This window comes from Thunnus albacares, chromosome 2 (genome assembly GCF_914725855.1).
Source record: "Thunnus albacares chromosome 2, fThuAlb1.1, whole genome shotgun sequence".
Classification (NCBI taxonomy): Eukaryota; Metazoa; Chordata; class Actinopteri; order Scombriformes; family Scombridae; genus Thunnus; species Thunnus albacares.
The window spans coordinates 30,363,191-30,387,463 of record NC_058107.1 but is presented as its reverse complement, the minus strand read 5'-3'; the positions used below and the strand labels follow the sequence as shown (position 1 = coordinate 30,387,463).

At 39.4% G+C, this 24,273-nt stretch overlaps 3 protein-coding genes across 12 annotated transcripts in view; 1 reads left to right on the top strand and 2 right to left on the bottom strand.

The window, feature by feature from the left end:
• kcnt1b (potassium sodium-activated channel subfamily T member 1b) overlaps positions 1–11,113 on the top strand; it is a 75,258-nt gene extending 64,145 nt beyond the window's left edge. For 4 of the 7 annotated variants that reach the window (XM_044330068.1, XM_044330067.1, XM_044330070.1 and 1 more), the window contains 3 exons: positions 1,071–1,133; positions 5,959–6,043; positions 7,546–11,113. In XM_044330068.1, coding sequence (XP_044186003.1) covers positions 1,071–1,133; positions 5,959–6,043; positions 7,546–7,666 — 269 coding nt within the window. In that variant the 3' untranslated portion in view covers positions 7,667–11,113. The remainder of the gene's footprint in view (positions 1–1,070; positions 1,134–5,958; positions 6,044–7,545) is intronic. The other 3 variants (XM_044330069.1, XM_044330073.1, XM_044330074.1) reach the window with 1 other exon arrangement.
• LOC122966053 lies at positions 8,894–19,613 on the bottom strand. Of its 3 annotated transcripts, none has more exons than XM_044330075.1 (8): positions 18,918–19,613; positions 18,734–18,829; positions 16,416–16,940; positions 15,386–15,514; positions 14,301–14,348; positions 13,265–13,375; positions 13,084–13,155; positions 8,894–13,004 (listed from the first exon to the last, which is right to left on the bottom strand). In XM_044330075.1, the coding sequence occupies exons 1-8, from the start codon at positions 18,922–18,924 to the stop codon at positions 11,752–11,754; spliced, it is 2,241 nt and encodes a 746-aa protein (XP_044186010.1). In that variant the 5' UTR covers positions 18,925–19,613; the 3' UTR covers positions 8,894–11,751. The 3 variants fall into 3 exon arrangements, with proteins under 3 accessions (XP_044186010.1, XP_044186011.1, XP_044186012.1); XM_044330076.1 differs by having other exon boundaries at positions 13,265–13,336; XM_044330077.1 differs by lacking the exon at positions 14,301–14,348.
• Positions 19,614–19,710: 97 nt separating this feature from the next.
• The window catches only part of camsap1b (calmodulin regulated spectrin-associated protein 1b), a 29,213-nt gene continuing 24,650 nt past the window's right edge, over positions 19,711–24,273 (bottom strand). For both annotated transcript variants that reach the window (XM_044330065.1, XM_044330066.1), the window contains exons 13-18: positions 23,889–24,025; positions 23,579–23,796; positions 23,188–23,290; positions 22,951–23,060; positions 22,600–22,718; positions 19,711–22,040 (exon numbers count right to left, since the gene is read on the bottom strand). In XM_044330065.1, coding sequence (XP_044186000.1) covers positions 21,744–22,040; positions 22,600–22,718; positions 22,951–23,060; positions 23,188–23,290; positions 23,579–23,796; positions 23,889–24,025 — 984 coding nt within the window. In that variant the 3' untranslated portion in view covers positions 19,711–21,743. The remainder of the gene's footprint in view (positions 22,041–22,599; positions 22,719–22,950; positions 23,061–23,187; positions 23,291–23,578; positions 23,797–23,888; positions 24,026–24,273) is intronic.

Genomic DNA, 24,273 nt, shown 5'->3' with positions numbered 1-24,273 from the left:
TTACCACTTGTCCTCTTCACTTAGCTTCAGTCTGAAATAACAAATCACACATAATGAATCTCTTTACCTTCTGCCGCTACAAACCTTTAAAAAGGAGAGTAATATAGTTTTGTATTGACCTTCGTCATGTTGAGGCAATCTTTAATGAAGTTGTGTTCATTGTCAAGTAAAAAAGAGCCAAAACCACTCTTAGCTTAGCCTGACAGTAGCTGTTCATTCAACACTAAACTCTGTCTGCTTCCAGCTGGACAGAAAAGGAGTTCAGGTGATGCTTTTGCTCCTCCCGCTGAGGCTTTTCTCAACCAATGAAATTATTTCAGCTTTGAGAAACTTATTTAAAACTTTTTAGTGTGTGTTCCAGTCATTAAATCTCATCTCATTGTCTATTAAGACGTGGTGCTGCGGGTCTTGATAGTTCAGATCATTAACGACATCATACTACATCATACCATTAACTTCATTTTCTCACATGCATCTCACATTCATCAAACTCTTTCTCCATGTGCCATAACACACACACCGTTTCATAGTCATGATCATACCAATATGTGGATGTGAAGACGTCATGCATGAAGATGAAGGAGCACTGAACTTCATCTCAATTGCATTTGATCACAGACTGCAATTGCCTGCATTCTTATCTGCTCACTTCTGTATTTTTTTTTTTTTTTTTTCAATTCTTCTCTCCTCCCAGCTTCATGCTTATAATAAAAAAAGCAGAATCATGCTCCAGATGTGTTGCACTTGTTAAATATTGTGTAACATGTCACTTAAATACCTTTCAGGAAGAACCCGAAAAGGTCGAGATCTTCTTAACCATGAATGTCAGTGAGGATTACTGCGTCAGCATCTTAACATGTGACAGATGAATAATTTGGAATTGATTCTGTGCACACACTAATGCATGGCTTTTTTTTGCATCGCTCTCACCTTTCTAAAGGTTCTTTTTGAAACTGCAAATGCATTCGCTGTCTGCCTGATTTTCTTTCTTTTTCCCCCCCTTCTTCCTCTGTTCTTTTTCCTCCTTTCTTTCTCTGTCTTTTCTACCTTCCCCCTCTTTTGGCTTGTAGAGGATGTTTCTAATCTCACTGCGAGCGATGTCATGAATCGAGTAAATCTAGGATATTTGCAAGGTAAATCGTGTGTTGTTTATTTAACTCATTTACAACATCTGAGTGGTTACCTACCATCTTGTGGAGAAAGGAGTTTGTCCTTTCACCAGCATCCATTGAAGAATAGTGCACTGAATTTATCCACAGAAATAGAAATACTCATTTGTAGATGTTTGTTTTTTTGTTTTTTTTTTCACTCTTTGCTTTACCTGTTTTGGTTAAAGGATAAGGCTGGCGATTTTCTACATTTTTCGTAGTCTCAACAATTCTTATGTGCAGAGTGAAAAGGACAACAAACTCATTGTAGTTACAAGTACTGTGCATTTGTCCAAAGCCTGATATATCTTATTCCTCTGTGCTGTAGCCATCGTTGTCTAAAAACTATTAAAAACAGGTCAATTAGCCACACAGTTGCACCAGGTGACATGTTCCTTTGTCCTGAAGACAATGCGCAGTGGTGTCTTCTGTACAAGGAACTACTCTCCTGAGACTGAAAACGTGATCACTGTTATTAGTCTTTGGAATCGTTTCTAAACAAACTACCGTAATCACACTCTTGATGAAGGAACATGTCATACATTGCAGCGGTGTGGCTCACTGATGTGTTGTCAGTAGTTTTTGGACAACAACGGAGGTTTACGGAACAGAGAAATATGATTTATCAGACTTTGGATACACGCATGATACTTGTAAGTAGATCAATTCATTGTTGGTTTGGCTCTGCACAATAAAATGTAGAAAAAATATATATAGAAAATCACCAGCCTCATCCTGCAATATTTAATTTCTAGTTAATTATAAATGAATAAATTAGGCCATTGAAGTTAACAGTGAATACTGTTGCTTAGAGTTGCAGGACATTTCAGAGCACCCGTATACAGAGGGGACCAGGCCGTCAGGTTAGCTGGTTGATCACAGTACTGCAACTATACTGCATGAATGTGTGCGTGTATGTGTGTGTGTGCGTGCGTGTGTGTGTGTCCTGCCAGTATGAGTGGTAGATCAACAGCCAATCCTCTCACTATCTCACTCTACTATCTCTGCCTCTATCTGGTCTTTTCTGCATTGTGTTTACGTGAGGTGACGTCCCAAATGGCTAGAGTACTGCAGGGCATCAGAGTATGGCTTTAAGAGTGGAGCGGAACGCATTATGTCTGTGGATGGAAGGTTAGATAGTAGAAAATAGATGTAGTATATACCTCACACACCCCGGATATATAAAGATTATATTAGAGGTGTCCTGATGTAAAAAAAAAATAATTGTTTTCTCTGTTATTCTTATTTATCAGGACACATCAGAGTGTATTATCGTACTTATAACATGGCCACTTATCAATTCATAAAGTTTGGTTGTAGTCAGTTTAACCCATGGTTTGGTGTGTTTCACCCGGGAGTCGACTGGTAATGTAGCACAAAGCAGAAGTACTGTTGCTATGGTTACTTGGACTTCAATATTGCTTGCGCAGTAATTTAGAACAGCTGTTAAACTGTTACAGTACAGTCAACAAACATAAGGACAGTGAAACATTTTCCATTGTGTTTGCTCTGTATTAGATCCTAAACTAATGAGCTGATATTATTTTTATAACCTGTATTGACACAAATGTGTGTACAAAACATATTAGTTATATATTTTATTAATCATATACATTAATAATTAGTAATTTAGAAATGGTGTTGCCATTATATAGTTTGTTCACCAGAGAGCACTGACCAGTCTATTTTTCAACAGTAAAATGTCCTGCTCAGCACATTTCTTGGTCACAATTCTTAAAGGAGCAGTGTGTAGATTTAGTGGCATCTAGTGGTGAGGTTGCAGATTGCAACCAACTGAAAACACCTCCCCTCCCCTTCCAAGTGTGTAGGAGAACCAACGGTGGCTGCAAAACATGCAAAAAACTCGAAAGGTCTTCTCTAGAGCCAGTGTTTAGTTTGTCCATTCAGGGCTACTGTAGAAACATGGCGGTGCAACATGGCGGGCTCTGTGGAAGAGGACCTGCTCCTTATGTAGATATAAAGGGCTCATTCTAAGGTAACAAAAATACAACTATTTATATTTTAGGTGATTATACACTAGTTAAAACATACTTATGAATATTATATTCCATTTCTGTCAAGTCCGTTCCGCTAGATGCCACTAAATTCCACACAGTGCACCTTTAAATAACCAAATTTAAGGGATCCTTAACAAAAAATTAATTAATTAATGTGAATAAAACAAACATCAGTGGACATATTATTGGATTTTTTAACTCTAAATATCAATATTGGCCTCTTAATTCCTGTTTTGGTCAGTACACACAGGAATACAATTAATGAAAACAATGACTATAAGGTTCTTCCAGTTAATTTGAGGATGTGTTCATCCATATTGGATGACGAGCGTAGAAGTTGCAACAATTTTAGGGGACCAAGTGTAATGTAAGAACAAAGTCAATAAAGTTACGTTTGAGTCATTTGACTGCAAAGGATTTGCAACCAAATATTAATGTCTAAAGACTACAACCCCCAAACATCAGCAGATATTTGGTATCTTCCTGGTGATGCTCTGCCAGGCCTGTACTGCTTGTTTCAAGAGCTTTTGCCTTCAGTCTTTTTTTTTTTAAAGTGAAACTGCTGTTCAGTTGGATTGAAATCAGGTAACTGACTTTTATTTCACTGATTAACCCCTAATAACTGCTCGGTTGCTGCACTGTTCTGATATTGGAAGACTACGTATTCATATTCCTACACTGCTCGTACAGTGTAGGAATACAACCTAGGTACAACATAGGTACAACCTAGTACAGACCTGACCACCCTCAAATACCCTTAAAATTAAAATTCAGACCGTAAATCTCTGTAATTGTTTGATTTCTAAATCTAATGTCCTAGAATACAGAGCCAAAACAATGAAAAACATCACTGACCTAATACTTTGTGACTGCATTGCATATTTACTGTAGCACCATAGGTTTCAACAACTCTCACCCAATCAAAGAGTATTCTCTGTGGCCATGGTATAATCCATATTTAATGCACTGGGATGTCCACAATGTCTGTTTAGAGGAGAAACAAATTGGGGAACATAACAGGCCTTAACATCACTTACTTAAATCCTGCGAGCATTTGCCTCCACACTTACAGAGTTCTTGATAATTTTCAGTATTATTAAACACTGTAGATTTAACTTCCAGGGGACGATCCAGCAGCAGGTCGACTTCTTCCAGTCTCACACTCGCAGTGTGTTCTGCTTCACTCTGTTTGGTTTGAGTCGCTCTGCATTTGGTCCAGTCTGACGGATGCTGGAGCATGTCCTCTGTGTCTGTGGGTGTGTCACATGTCCCTCTGGGTGGGTTGTGGGGGCTGAGTGTCGTCCGTTGGCATGGCAACCTGCCGCCTTTCCCGGCCTGTCGGTCCAGTGTGGAATGCGCAGGACAATAAAGGAATGCGATGGGGATCAATATGTTGCGTAGCAACGGACGCTGTCTGCATGTCGGCTTCGTTCTGAAGCTGCGCATGAGGTGCTGTTACAGTCAGCAGGCAGCATGGGCCTCCCCTTGTTCCACAAAGTGCCCTGTCAGTAACGGTTAGCCCTTCTTTCTCTTCCACCCCGCCTGGCTTTATAAAGGGCCACAAGCAGGTGGGTTGTCATGGAGACACACATGCCCTCCTTTCCCTCCCTCCGTCCATCACATAACGCAAGTAGGAGCCGCCGGCAGACAGAACATCACGCACATATATAACAAACATAAATAAAACACACTCAACACATTCACACAGTTAATATGAGTCATCTAGGAAATGAATGTTAAAAGTCAGTGAGCTCTTACTGATTGAGACCCTCATAGCACAAAACAATTTCCACAGTTTGCTTAATTAGATTGTGGAAGCAATAAAAAAAACTAACAGAAGAACATCGTTACAACTGTTAATATTATTTACCATTTTATACAATAAATCTTTCCTACTAACTGTAAGAGACTAATTAAAGATTTTACAAATGAATAAATCAAACTGTCAGATCACAGATGTATTCATTTTTTGGTATTTAAAGAAAAATATTAAGATAAAAATGTAAATATGTAGATAAATAACTCAAATTCAGTGATTTAATAATTTAATACAACAGTTATAAATATATGAATTATGAATACATGAGTTAAAAATGGTAAAATCATAACAAAATACATAGTGGAATCTCACATAAAGAGAAGAGATGTATCAGATTTAACGAGGAGCTAATTTCCTTTTGTGATCTGAGCAGCTAGCAAGTATTAATGTTCACAAAAACTTCACAAATAAAATACAACTTAGTTTTATAAAGAAAATGTTCATTTTCAGTTTGGATTCAGAAGTTGTTGTTTCACTTTTCTATTTGCTACCTCTGGTGAATTGTAGTTTTAAGAGAGGAGGTGCACATGATTTCACAGCCTTTATTAAATCCAACCACTTATGTGTTTGACAACAAAAAAAATACAAAGTGAAAAAAGAATATTTGTAAATTCAGATATTTATTTCCCTTTTTTTAAAAGAAAGCAGATTGATTTGTACATTCCAATACTTGTATGTGTTAAATTAATGGTAAATTGTTAAATTAACAGTTGTAATGAGCATCTCTCCTCAATTTGAATTACAGTAGAAACAAAGCATCTCCACATCTATTTGTCTCAGATTTTCCTACCACTTGTTCCTATACTGTGTGGGATACTTTGCTTTTGTCCTCACTGAAACGCTGGAAATGAGGGAGACCCATATTTGCAGCGGTTAGAGGGCTCATTTCCTGGCTGATGTACTGTATAATGGAGGAGGACGAGGGAGGGCTCCAGAGCACCTCCTGAAGGTCTTTTTCTGTCTCTTGTTACAGACGAGATGAACGACCACCAGAACACGCTGTCCTACGTCCTCATCAATCCTCCTCCTGACACCATGCTGGAGCTCAACGACATCGTGTAAGGACCAGAACAAAGTTTACATCTTTCTTTTATGTGGTAGCCTTTGCTATTATAAAACAAAATGATGTCATCCCGTAGCCGGATGATCACGCTACATTACCGTTTTGTTTCACTTCGCCTCTCAGCATGGAGGAGGATAAATATTTGGTTTAAAAATGTGCTTCTTTCTTCAGTTCAACAGTAAATTAAACTGAAGGGCAACCATAAAAAATTAAAAAGTCTTAAGACGAGTCGAGCGAGTTTCATGTTCAATAGTTTATTTTATTTTATTTTTTGTAGCGCACAAATCAGTTCTATTTATCAGGACTATTAATTCCTCTCTATAACTGCATACATGTCCCATGCAAATGTATATATCTATAAATGTAATACATTGTATGAATGCATGTGGTAAAATTGTTGACACTAAATCCATGCTGGTAAGTAGGACGTATCCTGACACATTTATGCATATTGCAAGCCAGATGGCTAAAAGAGTGTAGACTTTAGTGTCTTAACAGGTAAAAATCTGCACATTCATTTACAACATCTTAATTTGTTCAACACTGGAAGCAACCATTTTTTCCATGATAGAGGAGGCCGGTGTGGCAAGACCACTTCTTTCCTTTTGCTGTATTTTTTTATGATATCAGAGCTGCATTTGAGTCTGAGCACTGAGTATTATTATTATTATTATTATTGTTGTTATTATTATTATTATTATTATTATTATTATTATTATTATTATTATTATTATTATCAAATGATACAATAGGATGTTAAAGGGGACATATCATGCACATTTCCAGGTCTATATTTATATTCTGGGGCTCTACTGGAACCTCTCTGCATGATTTACAGTTAAAAAAAAACTCCTTATTTATCTCATACTGGCCGTTTATGCAGCCGTTCAGTTCAGCCTCTGTCTGAAACAGGCTGTTTTAGCTCTTGACTCTTTAAGCCCCTTTAAGAGAAGACATGACCGCATCTGGCAAAAACAAGGGCAAAAGTTCTAGCCAATGGCATGAAAATATTAGTCAACACTGTCATGACATCGTAAAGGTGCAGTGTGTAGAATTTAGAGATATCTAGCAGAACGGATTTGGCAGAAATGGAATATTCATAAGTATGTTTTAATGACTGTATAATCACCTGAAAATAAGAATCAGTGTGTTTTCATTACCTAAGAATAAGCCTTTTATATCTACATAGGGAGCAGGTCCTCTTCCACGAAGCCCGCCATGTTCCTACAGTACCCCAGAACGGACAAACCAAACACTGGCTCTAGAGAGAGCATTTCACATTTTTTGCGGCCACCATAGGTTCTACGAAACCTCACCGCTAGATGCCGATAAATCCTGCACACTGGTCCTTTAAGACGCCATATTTTAACCTGTTCAGAAGCAGTAACTTTGAGTGTAAAGATCTTTTGGCCACCTGTGTCTAATCTCAGTTTTAAAATGAAAAGATAAACCTTCATGTCACACCTGCACCAGATCATGTCCATGTTGTCTCTGCAGGTACATTATCCGGTCCGACCCGCTGGCACACATGCCCGAGGACTCACAGGTGGGGCAGACCCGCAGCATGAGGAACCAGCAGGACTTTGGCACAGAGACAAGAGACGAGACTCACCTCTGAAAACGCCCCCCCATCCCCTCCCCTCCCCTACCAGTCCTCGTCACCCTGACCCTTAAACCTCCGAGCCCCGCCCAGGCGGACGGAGCTCGTCTGTCTCACAGATGAAAGGAAGAACAGCTGTCCATAAGTGAATGTGCATTATGTGTCTGCATTTTAGAGGACGGCCCTGAGAGACCTGCTGTTCCCCACTGAGCTGCTACAGGTGGATGCATGAAGAGTGCCTCGTTATCACCCCCCCCCCCCCCCCCGACTCCCCTCTCGCACACCTACTGTATCTTAAAAGTGACAAACAGGCACTGGAAACAACTCCCTCCTTCCAACCAAAGGACTGAGAGATGTGATAGATGTTTGCGAAGACAGTCAGAAGAAGGTGTTTTTGTGCACATACGGGATATGAAGTCATCGTTTCACTCGACATATTTCGCTCAGGGGTGAAGTTGCCCTCGTGCCACGACTCAGGCCGAGCTCCCCTCCGCCTGCAAAACTCACAAAACTGACACCTGGTCAGAATCTCGGGGCAACTACACCCTTTTTTTTTTTTTTTAATTTCTTTTTAAGATTCCTTTATGATCATTTCGCAGCACTCGCATACATTGAAATTCGTCCTCTGCATTTGACCCATCCTCTACACCAGGAGCACTATGGCAGCCGCAGCGGGCGCCTGGGGACCAGCTCCAGCTCTTTACGCCAGCGCCGGCGGTCAGGGGGCGCTGACAGGAGCATTAACCCCAACACACACACACACACACACACACACGTCTTTTGATTTCACATCTTATCAACAATCATGTTTTCTAAAGATGCACGTAGATGCGTGAAATTCTCGCAATTCAAGCATTTACCATGAAATTACAGTAACGTGCACTTTTCTTAATTTATTACAAAAGTCTGTTTGGTTTGGTGTCTCGTTTCTAATCAGACAGGATTTTCACTTTCTTTAGGAGCACAAACTTTTTTACGACAAACTGTCATCTGTGAATATACACACTGTAGTGGCACTTTTATCGGCCATATTAGCATTTCTTTCTCTGTCGTTGTGTTTTGGAAACTGATTTCTGTATTGTTGAAAATTGAATATTGTTAATTTATTTCACTATTTTAAGTGTCCCATGCCATGTCTGCTCTACTGTATGTGCCATTATTTTTGTTTTATTTGTAAATATCTTGATTTATATATTATGTGCCATTTAGCATCTATTTTGTGATATCAGTGATTTTTTTTTTTTCTTTTCTTTTAAGTCTGACAGACGTTGGCTGAGCCGATATTACCTGCTGATTTTTGCTTATCATGAAAATACATCTGCCAATAAGAAATTATTAGTGCCAAAAGTGCATCAGATAAATTAATACATACAAACTTAATTTAATGTTCATAATACAGGCTCGCCCACAACACAAACTACCAAGTTAATTTCCATTGAAGTTTGCTGTGTAACATTTAGTTACATTTGCTGTTAGTGTAATATTATTAACAAGTTTCACAACTCTTTAATAACTAAACGTAAAAGAAATTGTTTCACATTTTGAGAAAAATGCTTCTTCACTTTCTTGCCAACAGTTAGATGAGATGTTTGATACCACTGACACTCCTGTACAGTAAATATAAGTTTTTGCCAAAGAGTGAAAAAAAAAACAAAAAAAAACATTGTGGTTTTTTTTTTTTACAGGGAGTTATGTGCTGTAATTATTTATTGGCTGGAAGAAGTCTCATCACCACCACGAGATTGTTGAAGCACAAACTAGCTGTAAAACCACAACGTGTCGTTTGTACACTTCAGTTTTTATATGGATTCAACAAAATAGCTGCTGTATAACTTTAGTGTTAATTAGTGAGCTTCAGAGGTGTTGGTAGGTGGATTTTTGTTAGCCTCAGACAGAGCCGGGCTAGTTGTTTCTCCCGGTTCTCAGTCTCAATGCTAAGCTAAGCTAGGCTAACAAGCTACTGGCTGTAGCTCCACATTTAGCACACAGACATGAGTGGTACTGATTTTCTCATCTGACTCTTGGCAAAAAAGCAAAAAAAGTTTATATTCTAAAATGTCAAGTTATTCCTTTTAAGATATCTTTATCAGAAAGTATTATATATTTGTTAAAAAGAATATTGAATTACTTAAACTCTCATATCTATCAGTATCAGCCTTTTTTATATTATTTTACACTCGACTTGAATTCATTCAAGTCAATTTATTGTGATCCTCCAGTTTCATAACTCCTCAGGAGTTGCAGTACGACTGGTAGCAAGAATCGTTTTGCACAGACAGCGACGGGTACGTTCAAATCTTATCAAGTCTATTTTGAACGTACTTGAGCTGAAAAGGAAGTGCTCTCTCCTCTCCGAGTTGTACAGGCCACACCTTGTGTATACGGCAGTGTCAGTATTTAATGTTGAATTATCATTTCTTAGCTTTTAGTTTAATCACTGTAAATAGTAACTTTATATATTCATCGTTTGCCATTTTTGTTCTTTTTGTTTCCGTCTCTTCTGTGTGATAAAAAAAAAAAACAACAACAGTGAAAGAGGACTTGAACTATTTTTGCACTAAGCTCTGCGGAGATGTCTAGAGCATAACAGCATGACCCTTTAATCTGAATCTGTACAACACGGTGGGCAGTATTCACTCATTCCTGTGAAAGCAAAGACAGTCAAATGTGCAGTATCATGTCATGCGTTTGTTGTTTTTGATTTACCTCGCAGGTAAAAGTTCGCAAAGCTTACTTTGTGCCATTTTTATCTGTCAAAGGAATATGAAGCGATAGTCACGATGATGTAATATCAGATGGATTGTTTTCTGCCAGTGTTGGATTTTTGTTTTCTTTATGAACGGGCATAAGCATTTCTCATGTTTTACAGTGTATGTATTATCGCAAAGGGTCCGATCTTTGCTCAGTGGCGCCTCATAAAAGGTCAGTTTACAGGACTGTGTGAGAGCTGAGGAGTTGAAGTGCGAGCGACCGTGATACGGAGGATACGATAAGTGTGCAGATCCTTTAATTTAACGTCTTCCTTGGTCGTCACTTCTGACAAATCTTAACTCTCCACAATCAGTTCACCTCAGATCTACTACTGTCCGTACTTACAATACCACAAGAGGGCATGTACTGTAAACACTAAAAAAAAGCATGTTTTGTTATACAGCTTGCCAAGAATGATCATTTTGTACATTTAGCAGGACATTTAGCGTCTCATGGCTAGAGAAACCCATAATCAAGTCAACTGCTTGCAAATTGGAGCCATTATTTGATACTGTGTATTTATATGAATGGAACATGCATGTCGTCTAGGTGTTATCAAAAGCCCACGTATTATGTTTACCTCCACTTTTATGTTTTTAAGTCATTGTCAAAAAAAAAAAAAAGGGTTGATCCATTTTGTACTATTTCTTATGAGAAGCGAGTGTACTTCTCCATATATAAAATATGAACAAATAAATGCTGCATGCAGCCAGATACACTGGATGAAAAGGTCTTTTTATTTGATCTCAGATCGTCAAACAGCAACATGAGGAGGACAATCACATGCTCCTAGATGTAGATAAACAATTTAGTTGTATTAGTTATATTATATGCTATTATTCACCCACAGTTAAAGGAATAGTTTGACATTTTGGGAAATACTCTTATTCACTTTCTTGCCAAGATTGAGATGAGTAAATCACTCATGTATCTACAGGAGACTATTCTGCTGACATTGCTTGAATGCAGCATATGTTGCATTATGGGAAATGTAGGCCCCAGCGTTAAGTGTTTGTTGTTTGACTCAAACTAGAGACTTAAAGTCAGGATGTCTTGGCCTTCGCTGCTTCGATTTTGACCGTTCTTTTTTTAAATCCCCCTCTTATGAGTCCCCTGACTTTGTAGACGGACAAAACAAAATCGCTGGAGTAACACTTTAATTGCCAGACATGAGAGTCACATCAATCTGTTAGTGTATGTCTCAAAATGTCAAACTATTCCTTTAAGCATTGATTTAATCTCACAAGATTACAAATAACATTTTTCTTAAAGAGTAAATGAAATTACAACATTGTAATGTGATGTCATGTTTACAAAACTTTCAACCTCTTAACTCCTTCAGTGCCTCTGACTTATTGTCCCTGCTGGTTGAGGCGCTGCTTGTTGACTTGCTTCCACCTCTCTCTGGTCCAGCGGCCGTTGTTCTGCACCACCTCATGCAGCAGGTCCATGAAGGCGTACTCGTTGCCATCCAGCAGGGTCTCATCATCCGGTGAGGCGCCGTCAGAAGGAGCCTTCGAGCTTCTACTTCTAGTTTCTGCCCTCTGTCGCTTTGGCTCATTTCTCAGCTCTCCCTTGTCGCAGCTCTTACTGCTGATCTTCCGTGGAAGCTTTTCTGCGGGTTTGAGTTGTTCCAGATTCGGTTTTTGGAGCTTACTTGTCTCTGGTGCGGCGGCTGAGTCCTGGACCCCCTCCTCTTGTCTCAGATCAGTCTGGTTATGAGCATCGCTCAGATGGGAGCAGCAGTTGTTTACATGATCTGACGCGGACTCTGAAGTCTTGTCACTTGGTTTTAAGAACTCGGAGACTTTTGAGAGAACTGGGTCTCGCGTCAGAGCCGTTAATTCTTCCGTTTGCTCGGCTTTGACTCCCCGTTTGTCAAAAAACGACGGATTCTCTTTGCTTTGCACTTTCTTCTCCTCACTTTGAAACTTGAAACACTCACCAGCTCTTTCCTCTTCTTCTTCTTCTTCCTTCATCTTGCATCTTTCCTGCCACTGAACTGCAGTCGGAGGCCAGGTGGAGATCCTCACCATACTTTTACCCGCCTGTGACCTTTGACCCTGACTGTCAGCGGACTGTTTGTTGAAATCATCGGGTTTGTTCTGGTCGGTACCGATGCTCAAATAAGGCACCGTTTCAGTGTTGACAGAAACACAGTGGGTGTCTTCATCTAGAGCTTGTTTCTTGTTTTTCTTCATCTCATCAGTAGAATCTGTGATATTTTCTGCTTCAACACCTCCTGCTGCTTCGCTTTCACTCCCCGCTGTCTGCTTTCCTTCAGATGGGATCTCTGTGTCTTTTGATGAAGTCTCTATCGCAGTTTGTAAAGTCGCTTGATCTTTCCCAAACACACAAAAAGGAGATGTGAAGAGCAAAGCATTTGCCGATTTAGCTCTGACTCCAGTAAACGGTCTCCTCCATCCCGTCTCTGAGTCCTCGTGTTTGTTTCCAGTGAAGTTTCTCTTCTCAGAGAGTCCCGGAGATGCACGACTCAACCTGCCGTCTTCTTTTTGAGGTCCGGGCATCACCGCTTTGCTGTTGCGTTTTCTCCTGTACAGCACGGCGAGGATACAAACCACAAACAGCAGCACGCAGAGGACCACTACAGAGGAGCAGGAAGGTTATTTTTTTTTAAGTTTCTGATGACAAACAGAAATGTGCAAAAGAAAAACGAAACATACCGATCACAGCGATGAACGTGCCGACGATATTTGGATCTGACGGAGGTCGTGGTGGAAATGTGACACGAGTTTCTAGAAAGAGCAGATGAAGCATAAATTATAAATGCAAGAGGAAATATTCTGACTGTGTTATTTTAGTTTTTTCAAATATCAAACAAGAGACACAAAGAACTAAATGTACCAGTGATTCCAGTAGCTGCAGGGTCAGGTACAGGTAGGTCAGAGGATTTAGGGTGGATGGAAGTTTCTGTGACTGATGATGAAGGTGATGAAGGTGAAGTCATGGAAGTTGCTGAAGGAAACAACACAGTAACACTTTATTTTACAGGTCCCTTAATGTTATATTAACTTTATATTATTTGCAGGTGTGTAAGTGTTCATTTTTAGGACATTTTGGAAAACAAAACGCATTTATAGGTGGATTAAATTGTTGTTCTTAATTTTCAAAACTTCTTAGTAAATTAGATTCTCAATAATACTTTAACAGATTGAAAAAAAAAACTTCAATAGTGTGTCAAACAATATGTTAGAATATTAGGTTGTTTCTTAAAAATGCTATAATAAGTTAGCATCTATGAACAATTTATTTAACGGATCCTTCATGTTCCTACTCATTTCCAGGATGTTTTTTCAACAATTTCCTAAAAGTTGCTCCTGTGTAACTTGAGGGACCTTCAAAATGAAGTGTTACCAACAACACACATACAACAACTAGAAAACTCTCACAGAGCACAAAGTTTTCTGAAGATCTTTTTTGCTGTTAACCAGCAGACAAATTATAAAAATCTATGTAATGTATCAATATTCTGATTGTATTGATGAAGAACTAGACCGCAGCAGTAATTAATTCTGTCCACTTGAGGGCAGCACAACAAGCTGTAAACACAACACATAGTATGAACTTGTTAGCAAATTGATGCTTATTTAAACATTAGCAAATTTGCATTCATTTGGGGTTGTGTTTCTGGCCTTCTGGTGACTTAAATATCCAATATCAGTTCCTTAAGCTGCTAATTGCTCAAGTATGTTCAACAGCTGGCTGATAACTAATGTTAAGCAGGTAGTGGGAGTGTTACTGTTACTGCTTTACAACCAAAACAACACGCTGAAAATTTTGCACATTATACATAATCATTTGATCTGCTGTTAAAATAAAAATATTGACTAGATCAGCTTTAGATATAAAATAAAACTGGGATGAAAAGAACAAAATGTACCGGTCAATAAAGTGGGTGCAGGGACATGGGTGGGTGAGGTTTTTGTTCCTGCAGGTTTTGTCACAACTGTTCCTGGAGGGGAAACAAGAGATACTGAACTCACGCTGCAGACAGTTTGACTTGTCATAACTGGAAAACAAGAGGTGTCACTGACGCTGTTCATATATCACAGTAAACTATGACAGCGGCTGAATCCAGATGTCCATTCTTTGGCCTTTATATGTACATGACATGTTCACTGTCGTCAGTTGAAATTCCTGACCCTGTAACTCAGTGTTTTTCTGAACATTTTGATATGCATGTATGATAATGTGTCAGTCTGCTGCTTTAAACAGTAGCTACAATAAATCTGGTCAGAATACTCAGTGATATTTTGCCTTTATATAAACTGTTCAACACTAATAACATTATTCTCACATTAAATCCTCAACTGAGTAAATGGAAAAAAAAAAAAAAAACTTTGCCCATCAGCTTTAGCAGATTATAATAAACAAATATCTATGTTATTAAGCCTTTAGGCCTGTGAATATTCTGAATACATCTCACTATATCAATAAACATACAAACAACAAAACAAACAACAAAACTGAAAAAAAAATCCCCTCAAAAATGTAAAACATTATCACTTCCATATTGCTGAGGATTATGGGAGGTCTGCATCCCCAGCAGACTCTCTGAAAGTCTACAGAAAGTCCGCTTGGGGCCCCATGTCATGTCGACTTGATGAATTGTGGGTTTGGACAGCCCTCAGCACTCGCAGGCTTCCCGGGAACGTGTCCGCAAAGTCTGCAAGTCTGCTAGCGCAGTGAAGTCCGAGTGGTTCAGTGAGACGACATGCACAATATTAAGAGACTGAAACTGGAGCAGCTAAATGGAATTCAGCCATCATTCAATTATTTACATGTGCTTTTCCTTCTGTGACAAAGTGTCACCTGTTACATATAGTATATATATATATATATATATATATATATATATTTATTTAAGGACTGGAGTAAGTATGATTCTTATGATGATAAAAAATGGTTTTAAAAAAAAGGTTTCAAACATCAAACAGAAAGTGAGATAAGAGAAACCAAACATACCAGCAGATGGTCCTGGTGGAGGTGACGTCACACACACCAACACGTTCCACACAGGTCGACCTTTCAGGGATGGAGGACTCTCACAGGTCACCTTCATCTCTTCCTCCAGCAGAGATCTGCTCCCTAGATCTGAGAAGAGAAGCAGCTTTAAAGGACGAGTTCACAATTTTTCAAGTCTGTCCTAAAACAACAGTCAGGAGTCCCAATAAACACTGACACAGGTTTTTCTTGCTGTAATCATTCCTCCAGTTCATACTGACCATTAGAAGATCCCTTCATAATGCACTTACAGCGTAAGTGATGGACAAAATCCACAGTCCTCCTTCTGTGCAAAAATGAGTTTAAAGTTTATCTGAAGCTAATATGAAGCTTCAGCGTCCAAATAAGTCAAATCAAGTAGACATCTTTCATCGTTCGTCTTTTTAGTGCTAAAGTTCCTCTTTTTGTTACTATACTTTCACCGCTGCTCAACAAGGAAACACAAAGAGGGAATTTGATGCTAAAAAGACTGTAAATGTGTCAGATATCCACTTGATATGACTAACTCAGACTGCTGAAGCCTCATATAAGCTCCAGATAAACTTTTAAATGTATTTTTGCACAAAATGACACACTGTGGGTTTTGGCCTCCATCACTTACATTGAAAGCATATTGTAAGGGGATCTTTTAATAGCCAGTATGAACAGGATTGATTACAGCGAGGAAAACCTCTTTCACTGTTCATATGGACACCTGACTGTTGTTTAATATGCTCCTGAAACAGCCTCACTCTTCTGGTTTCATGATATATTTATGGATTACAGACACAAAAACAAAAATTGAAAGGATAACATGTTAAAGTGAAACCACTTATTTCCAACATTAAGATGTCAAAGGATAAAGAAACATAAAAGGAGCAGAAGACATTCAACATAAAAACTAAACAATAAAACCTTGAAATCCAAAAATCACATCACCACAATTTAAATAAAACTTTCTAAATGTGCTTTAAAAACACTTAAACTGTCGTCCGTCTGATATTTCACAAACCTTTTAGAAAGTCAACAAACTCTTCCGCCTCACATGAACAGTCCCAGGGGTTCTCATCGAGTCTCATCCTGGTGGAGTTGAGAGACCTGAAGACTTGAGGTGAGACCTTCGTCATCCTGTTGTCAGACAAGTCCAACTCAGCCAAGTTGGTTAGGAGGTTAAAAGAGTTTGGATCAATAGTTCTGATCCTGTTCTTATTCAGACTGAGCCTCGAGAGGCCAGTGAACCCGTTCAGCATGGACTCGTTCAGAACTTCAATTAGGTTTTGTGTGAGGTTGAGTTCATGGAGGACGGCGGGCCTGCTGAACCAGCTCGGGCTGATCTCTGTCAGGAGGTTCTGCTCTAAATGGAGACTGGTGAGGTTTTGAAAGGAGCTGAAGGCTCTCGCGGCGACTCCCGTGACTCTGGCGTCGGCGATCTTGAGCCTGGTGACAGAGGTGAGGTCGTCGCTGCGTAACGCGGTGGAATTAATTTCTCCGACGTCCTTCAGAATCATCACCAGAGTTGAATAACCGGGGCTGAAAGCTAAGAGAACAGTGTTGTGATTCGGGGTTTCTGCAGGGTTCAATAAATTAAACTCATGACTTTTTAACACCACATTGAGTGTAATTTAATACCTTTTTCACATCATACCATTTAAAGAGTGACAGAAAACCAATCGGGACAAAAAGACCTATAAATATTTATAAGGTACATGAGTTTGTTGACATTTAAATCATATTTTTTGTCATTTAGAGCTGCAACCATTAGTCGATTAATTGGTCGACAGAAAATTAATCAGCGATTCGCTGTTCCAGCTCTTCAAATGTGAATATTTTCTGGTTTTCATACTTGTCTGGGATAATAAAATCAATTCTCTTTGGGTTTTGGTCTATTGTCGGACAAAACAAGACATTTTGAAAAGCAAACATGAGCTCTGGGAACTTGTAAAGGACATTTTTAACAATTTTCTGACATTTTACAGACCACACGAATAATCGATTAATCTGGAAAATGACAGCTAGATTAAACCAATAATGAAAATAATCTTTAGTTGCAGCCCGAATATAATTAATTTATTAACGTGACCTAGACTCAGATAAGTGGCAGAAAGTTGATGAACAGATGAACCAGTTATAAACTACATGAACTGAAGTTAGTTACTGTAGATAGTAGTGACTGTTTGTTACAGATCTGATGCTTCTGACTCAAACTACACTAAAAGGATTAAACAGTTTCATGCAGCACAATCATCTGTCGAGGTTTATCACGTCTCCTGAGAGCCTGCAATCAGAATCAAAGACATTTTATATCTAACATGACTGCCTGCAGCAGGCAGGAAGAAATATTTCACTTTTGTACATGAAATTCAAGACTTCTAAGACCTTCTAAGGCCTTTTTCAAGGGAACTGAATTCTATGCTTTTAGACTTTTCAAAAGCTACAGATAAATGATCTCTGATCAATACATTCAGGTGTTATTGTGTATGAAACTTGACATTAAAGAATGAAAACGGCTGCATTCACTACCTGTTTTCTGACCAAATGCTGCTGTTTATTACACTTAATTTATTCTATTGTATAATATTCAAGAAAAAAAATGAAGCTTGCAGCAAAGCAGATGTAAAACAAGTGTTTTAACTTTAGTGACCTACAGGGACAGTTTCTGTCTAACGTCACTAACACCCTCCAGGACGGTGCTGTGTAGTTTTGTGTGCAGTTACTGACAGGGTCCGCCGCGCCTTGAACGCCCCACTGAGTGGTTGTTTTTCCCCCCTTTCTTTTTGTGGATGTTTAATTTTGTGCCTAAACTGATTCCCCTCTGGGATAATTAAGTTAATCAAACTATATGAACCGTTTTTAGAAAGCAAACACTAATGTACTTGTGTTTAATATATCCTTTTTTTTTATTTATTGACAAAGTCCTGCTTCTGATGCCATCTAGTGGTGATGTTGCACAATGAAACATCAACAGACTGAAGTATTTCTGACCACATTCAAGAGTGATGAATGTGTTCAGATACGCAGGAACTTTCACTCCGTACAGCTCAGTGTCACAAAGATTTTATTTGATCACACTTTAAATAGAAAATTTATTTTGCTCATCAGCTGACAGTAAAACTCTACAATTACGTACTTTAAAAGGTTTTTCATCACCCAGGTTAAGTTGAATGACCTACAGCGTGTATAATAGAGGAAATTCATCAAGACATTTAGAATTAAATCAAGGAAAAAATGATTTTCTTGACATTTTATAAGATGTAAGAATAAATTTAAATCAGAAAACTGTACTGATGAAGTTGACTTTAAGTTAATAACTTTATATTTTTGAGTCATCACCTTGTGGTATCTGCAGGCACAATAAAATCGGTCCTTCTCCGTAACAACAACGGCTCAAACACAGATTCACCACCAACAAAGCGAGAACAGCAACAACTGTGGAGATACAGAACCATCAGGTTAGTTTTGACTTTTGATTTCCTTAAAAAAAAACCCAGTATCAACAGGGAATAACTGCACTTACCCTTCATAGTGGACAATCTGATAAACGCAGGCTTGCAGGTCTACAGTCTTTACTCGAGCTGGAGTGATAAGTGCATCGTTTGTCTTGTGATCACCTGAACCGCCAGGTGTGAAAAAGAAAACACGGTTGTCATGGCAGATGGGTTATGCTTATGAGCGCTGGCGTTAAGGCATTGAAGCCGTTGTTCCAGTTGGTCGGTAGAGAGCGACGCGGTTAGAAACACCAGGGGAGGCCTGAAGATGTTCTGACAACTCGGATCGCTTGAATTAGAAACCCCGCGTCATGTTGGATGATACAGTTTTGCTTTGAGAAGGTGATTAAAACCTTGTGAGGTTAGTTTGAACTTAATAAACGTTAAGAAAAGTGTTCAAGTGATCTGTGAAAAGACATAAATCCTACAATTTGAGGTGTTAGTAAAGCTACCGTGTAAAGATCTGTGACACTAGTGACAGAAAAAACAAACAGTGAGTCTTCACAAATGGACAAATCAAGCCATGAGAAAAGAATAAAAAAATGAAAATGTGACTTTTTTATTCACTTGAAAATTTATTCCGTTTGTTTCAGTGCTTCCATTTTAAAATAAATAGATGGCATGGGATCAAAGATAAAATCAACAAGGATGAAAAGTACACTAGTGTAACAAAAAATGGTGACAAATGCCAATACAATCTTTTAGTTAACATAAAAATACACACACACACACACACACACACATACAATTAAAGATCTACCACCTCCCCCCCACCCAAAGCCCCCAAAAACAAATGCAGCAAATGAGAAATCAAGTATTCTGTTGTTTTTTTGTTTGTTTGTTTGTTTTTTTTTTGGAGACAGCAGTAGTATCATATCAGCGGAGGCCCGTCAGCTTTACTTCTCAGTATTAAATCTTTAGTGTTTGGTTTAGTTCTCACACTGTTAGGGAGCGAAAAAAACAGCAGAATTAGTTCTCATCTAGAGTTTTTATGCCCATTCAAAAAAAAAAAAAAAAAAAAAAAAAAGGTAAAATCCCCCAACAAACAGAAAGTAAAGTGCTCGTGCAACACTTCTGGTTGTTCTCGAGGCCAACAAACGGTTTCTATGTTAAAAAAAAAAAAAAAAAAAAGCACTTTGATGTTTGAACGACAGAGAGAAGAGAGAGACGAAGTGGCAGTGTTTGTCAACACCTTGGAGGAATGTTCTTTAATGTTGGTACATAACTGAACCACAGTCCCCCCCCCCCACCCCACCCCACCCCCACCCACAAACACAAACCCCCCCCCCGCCGCCCCCCCCCCTTTGTGAATATATCAAATACTGTCATTCGAAGCGGTTACAGAGCAGCAGCACGAGGACACTCTTTAAACAACAAGAGTGTGTGGTGTGCGGCTCTCGTGGTTAAAGATGGGACAGGCCGACAAAAACACTAAAGGGAGGGGAGGAGGAGGGGGGAGGGTTGACGGAGGGGAGGAGGAGGGGGGAGGGGTGGGGGTGGGGGGGTTACATTGCATGAAAGAAGCCGTCGACAAGTGTTCATGAGTGCACCTTTATACAGGACAATTCAAGAGTGCCCAGTGGAGAGAGAAAACACAACTAAGCTCTAAACATCAGAGAATCCCCGTTATGATGAAAACACATAACATCAGCTCAAACTCTATACCACATTGCTTTAATAATAATAATAATAATAATCATAATAAAAAAAAAGCTAAAACAAAACAAAAAAAAAGCATCATTTCTGTACCAAAGCCTAATCATTCACCCTCTTTTGACACCCTCAATAAAAAGGATGTTTCGACAAATAAAAGTATTTAAAATGACCGTCGTTAACGTTTTTTTTTTTTTCTTTGTTGTTGGTTTTTTTCGTTGCTATACACATATCCAGTGCTATACGATCAGCGTCTAGTTTAAAAAGCGAGTCGAATAAACAGACGATAGTACCACGATGCGTGAAAGGCCAACGGATGTCCCGAGGGGAGACGGAGAAGCTTCCCTCCTCCCCCCCGTGACGAAAAAGAAGACAGTTCAGAGCAGCAGGTTGTTTTTTTTTTTTTGGAGGTCCCTGGTGAGGCAAAAATTGGCAATGCCAGCCTGATCCGACGGTCCACGGCGGGAAGAGATTTGTTGTTGTTGTTGTTGTTGTTGTTGATGGACAGCAGGGCAGTCCCCCGACTGTCCTAAAGGGTTGTACAAAGGTCCCGCTTTTTTCTGAAAAGAGCATCAGAAATCCCCGATATATATATATACGTCCCCCCCCTTCCTTTTGTCCGAATTTGTCCGAAGGAGAGGCGTTTTTTTTTTTCCCGGAGAGAGAGAAGGAAGGATTTTCGTGCTGCAGCTGAGCTCTCGACCATGACAGTGCTGAACTAATAAATACTTGATGTAAAAAAAGGAACATCCACCACATATGAGAGAGACAGAAAAGAAAAAAAAAAAAGCCACATGCTTAAGTCGTGGTCGTTGTAGAAAAATAAGAGGAAAAAAAAAAAAAATGGAGCCGGACCAAAAAGAACCTGAACAGATCGCACCGAGATCACAGGTGGGAAGAAGCGAATTCAGCCGGCGTTTCTCTTTTTTATTTTTGCAAGCACCAGTCCCTTAGACCACCTGTGACACACACACACACACACACACACACACACATTCACACATCCCTTTTCCCTTGTTCCTGCCTTGGTCCACCTACAGATGACCACGTGTCTGTAAAACGTGGCCTCTCCTGAGTAGGTTTCCAAACCGAGCATGGCGTCGAGCTTTGCTGTGGGCGTCAATGCAGTCTATTCAGGGAAGAAGCAAGATGGGGGAAGAGATGATTCGGGTGACGGAGGGTTAAAAAAAAAAAAAAATCCGCTATTTTCCGCTTTTCTTTGGCACAGCACCTCTCTTGGCCTGCCACAGGTGGTTGTGGATGGTCAGGGCGTCCACGCTGACTGACACAGTCTTGGCGGGGATGACGGTGAACTGCTTCCGGTCTGAGCTGTACTTGTACAGCTTGTCGATCATCTTCTTGCTGATGCTCTTGGGTCCGGTGCCCGTCAGCTTTTGGATCTCTTCGGTGTCGGGGAAGTACGAGTAGAGCGCCCGGAACTGGCAACCGCCGTCACGAAATAAGATCATCATGTGGTTGGACTCGCACTTCTCCAGCTCCTGGTGAGAGAAAGAGGTTGAACGAAAGAAAAGAATGTTGCATTAACATGAAATTCAGGTACGATTTGGTCACATTAGCCGGCATGAATGTTAGTTTAAATCTTAGAGAAGCAAAAAAAAAAATCTGCATGAGCAAACTGACACCACATCTTGTGTTGTTTGGTGCTTTAACTGTTGCTAGGCTAGCTAGTTACTCCCTGCTCATCTACAGTGTGTCTGACATTTAGCCTGACTGGATCATGTTACATTATTTGCTGCAACGGAGGAAATAAATTCTCAATGAGTGGAAAAGTGTTTCCACCTCTGTGCTTAAGGAATGGAAAATAAAAGGTGATCTGTCAGAGAAAAACTGTGATGGAAAATCATCTTGACAGATGGTGAGCTCTCTAAAAAGGAAAATTCTAACAACTACTCAGGTCCGAAGTATCAAAGTTTGTAACTGAGAGTGAAGTAAACTGTCTATTACAGAGTTGATCCACATAGATTCTTGACTACAGAGATTTTTACATAAAGAGTTAAACCAGATATTAAGTAGGTCCATGTGAAGCAGAGAACTGACCTCTAGGATCTGGTTCTTCTGGGGCTCGTTGACTTTGCCGGCCAGGCAGCAGTGGGAGATTGCATTATGGATGATTGGCTTGTTTGACTTGGCGCTGGGCTCCTTGAAGAGTTTAGGACCTAAAGAAGGAAAGCCGTGTATAATGTGACATATAAAGCAAGAGAAAAATAACAGACAACAGCCACTTTGGTAAGAAACTAAAAAGTTATTGTGATATTAAAATAACGACTAAAAAGTATAGAAAGAAAAAAGAGACAAAGGTCCTATTTGTTGTGCTTGTTTTGATGTTTAGATATTTCAGTAAAGCTGAAAATTAAAAAAAAAACAACAGAAAGAAATGTGTGAACTCACCAGTATATTCAGCCATGGAAGTGATGGAGGAAGCGGTGGAGCCGTTGTCCCAGTCTCTTTCTGCAGTCCGACTGTTACGACTTCCAGGAAACGACTCCACAGAGTCGCAGCTGAAACACACAAGAGGAAGGACACGTTCAACAAAAAGGACCAGAGAATCTTTTATTTTTTTACATATAACTTACTGCAACTCATGAACATGAACAGACACACGTACTTTGTTTGTGAGCAACTTACCGCTGGGAGCCAGCGCCTCCAGAGTTGACGCTGTCAGCCTCGTTGGTGGCAGCGGAGGCCAGAGACAGACTGGATCCTGACTGGGTGTTGCTCAGGGTGTCAGCTGAGGACAAATGGAGAAGACACTTTTAGTATTTTTGTAAAAAAAATATAATGTCACTTAAGAAGCAACTGCTAAATAAATATAAAGACAAAGTAACAATCCTTGTCTCAGTAATGTTAGTATTAGTGGTATTAACAAATCTAGGACATTGTATTAAAAAACAGAAAATAACTGGCAGTCAGTGAATGTTCCTCAAACACAAAAACCAAATGAAGCACAACATGTTGAAACGTGTCACGAGAAGTGAAGCTTTATCTAAATGTCTGACTAGTGATGTAACCGTCTTACGTGTGGAAGAAGAGCACTTGGAGAAATTATCGCTGGAGGACTCCTCTCTGAAGACAGACTTGGGTCTGTGTTTCTGCTTCGGTTTGGGGGTTTTGGGCTTTACGAGACCTTGTTCCTCAAACATCTCCTGCTGCTTCCTCCGCAGATACTCCTGCTTTATCAGCTCCCGCCGCGTCTTCTCCTCCTCTTTACGCACGCGGTCCTCCTCGGCCTTCCGTCTGGTATTAAAATCAAACACTTGAATATATCAGCATCGACTGTGTCGTTTGTGGAAATTATACAAATTATAAAGATGAATAAAGTTAGTAACCTGGCTTCATCTCGTTTGAGCTCAGATTCTGCTTCTAGTTGCTGTTTGCGAAGTCGAGCCTCCTCAGCTTTCTTCTGCTGCTTCAGCAAGAACGCTGCTCTCTTCTTAGCGAGCTCATCCTCCGCCTTCTGCTCATCCTGGAACATAAAAACGTAAGCATTTAAGTATTCGGTCTTTAATTTAGCGCTGAAAGGAATAATAAATTAGAGCCACAGAAAATTAAATCGATGAAAATTTTGTCACACGGCAATGATTATTTAATTATTTCTTCTGATGGGGAAAAAAAAGCAATTTGAAGGTTCTTAATTTTAAGATACTGAATCAAGATGGGAATTTGTCATGATTTTTGACAAATTAATAAAATTAATAAATGGATTTCAATTAA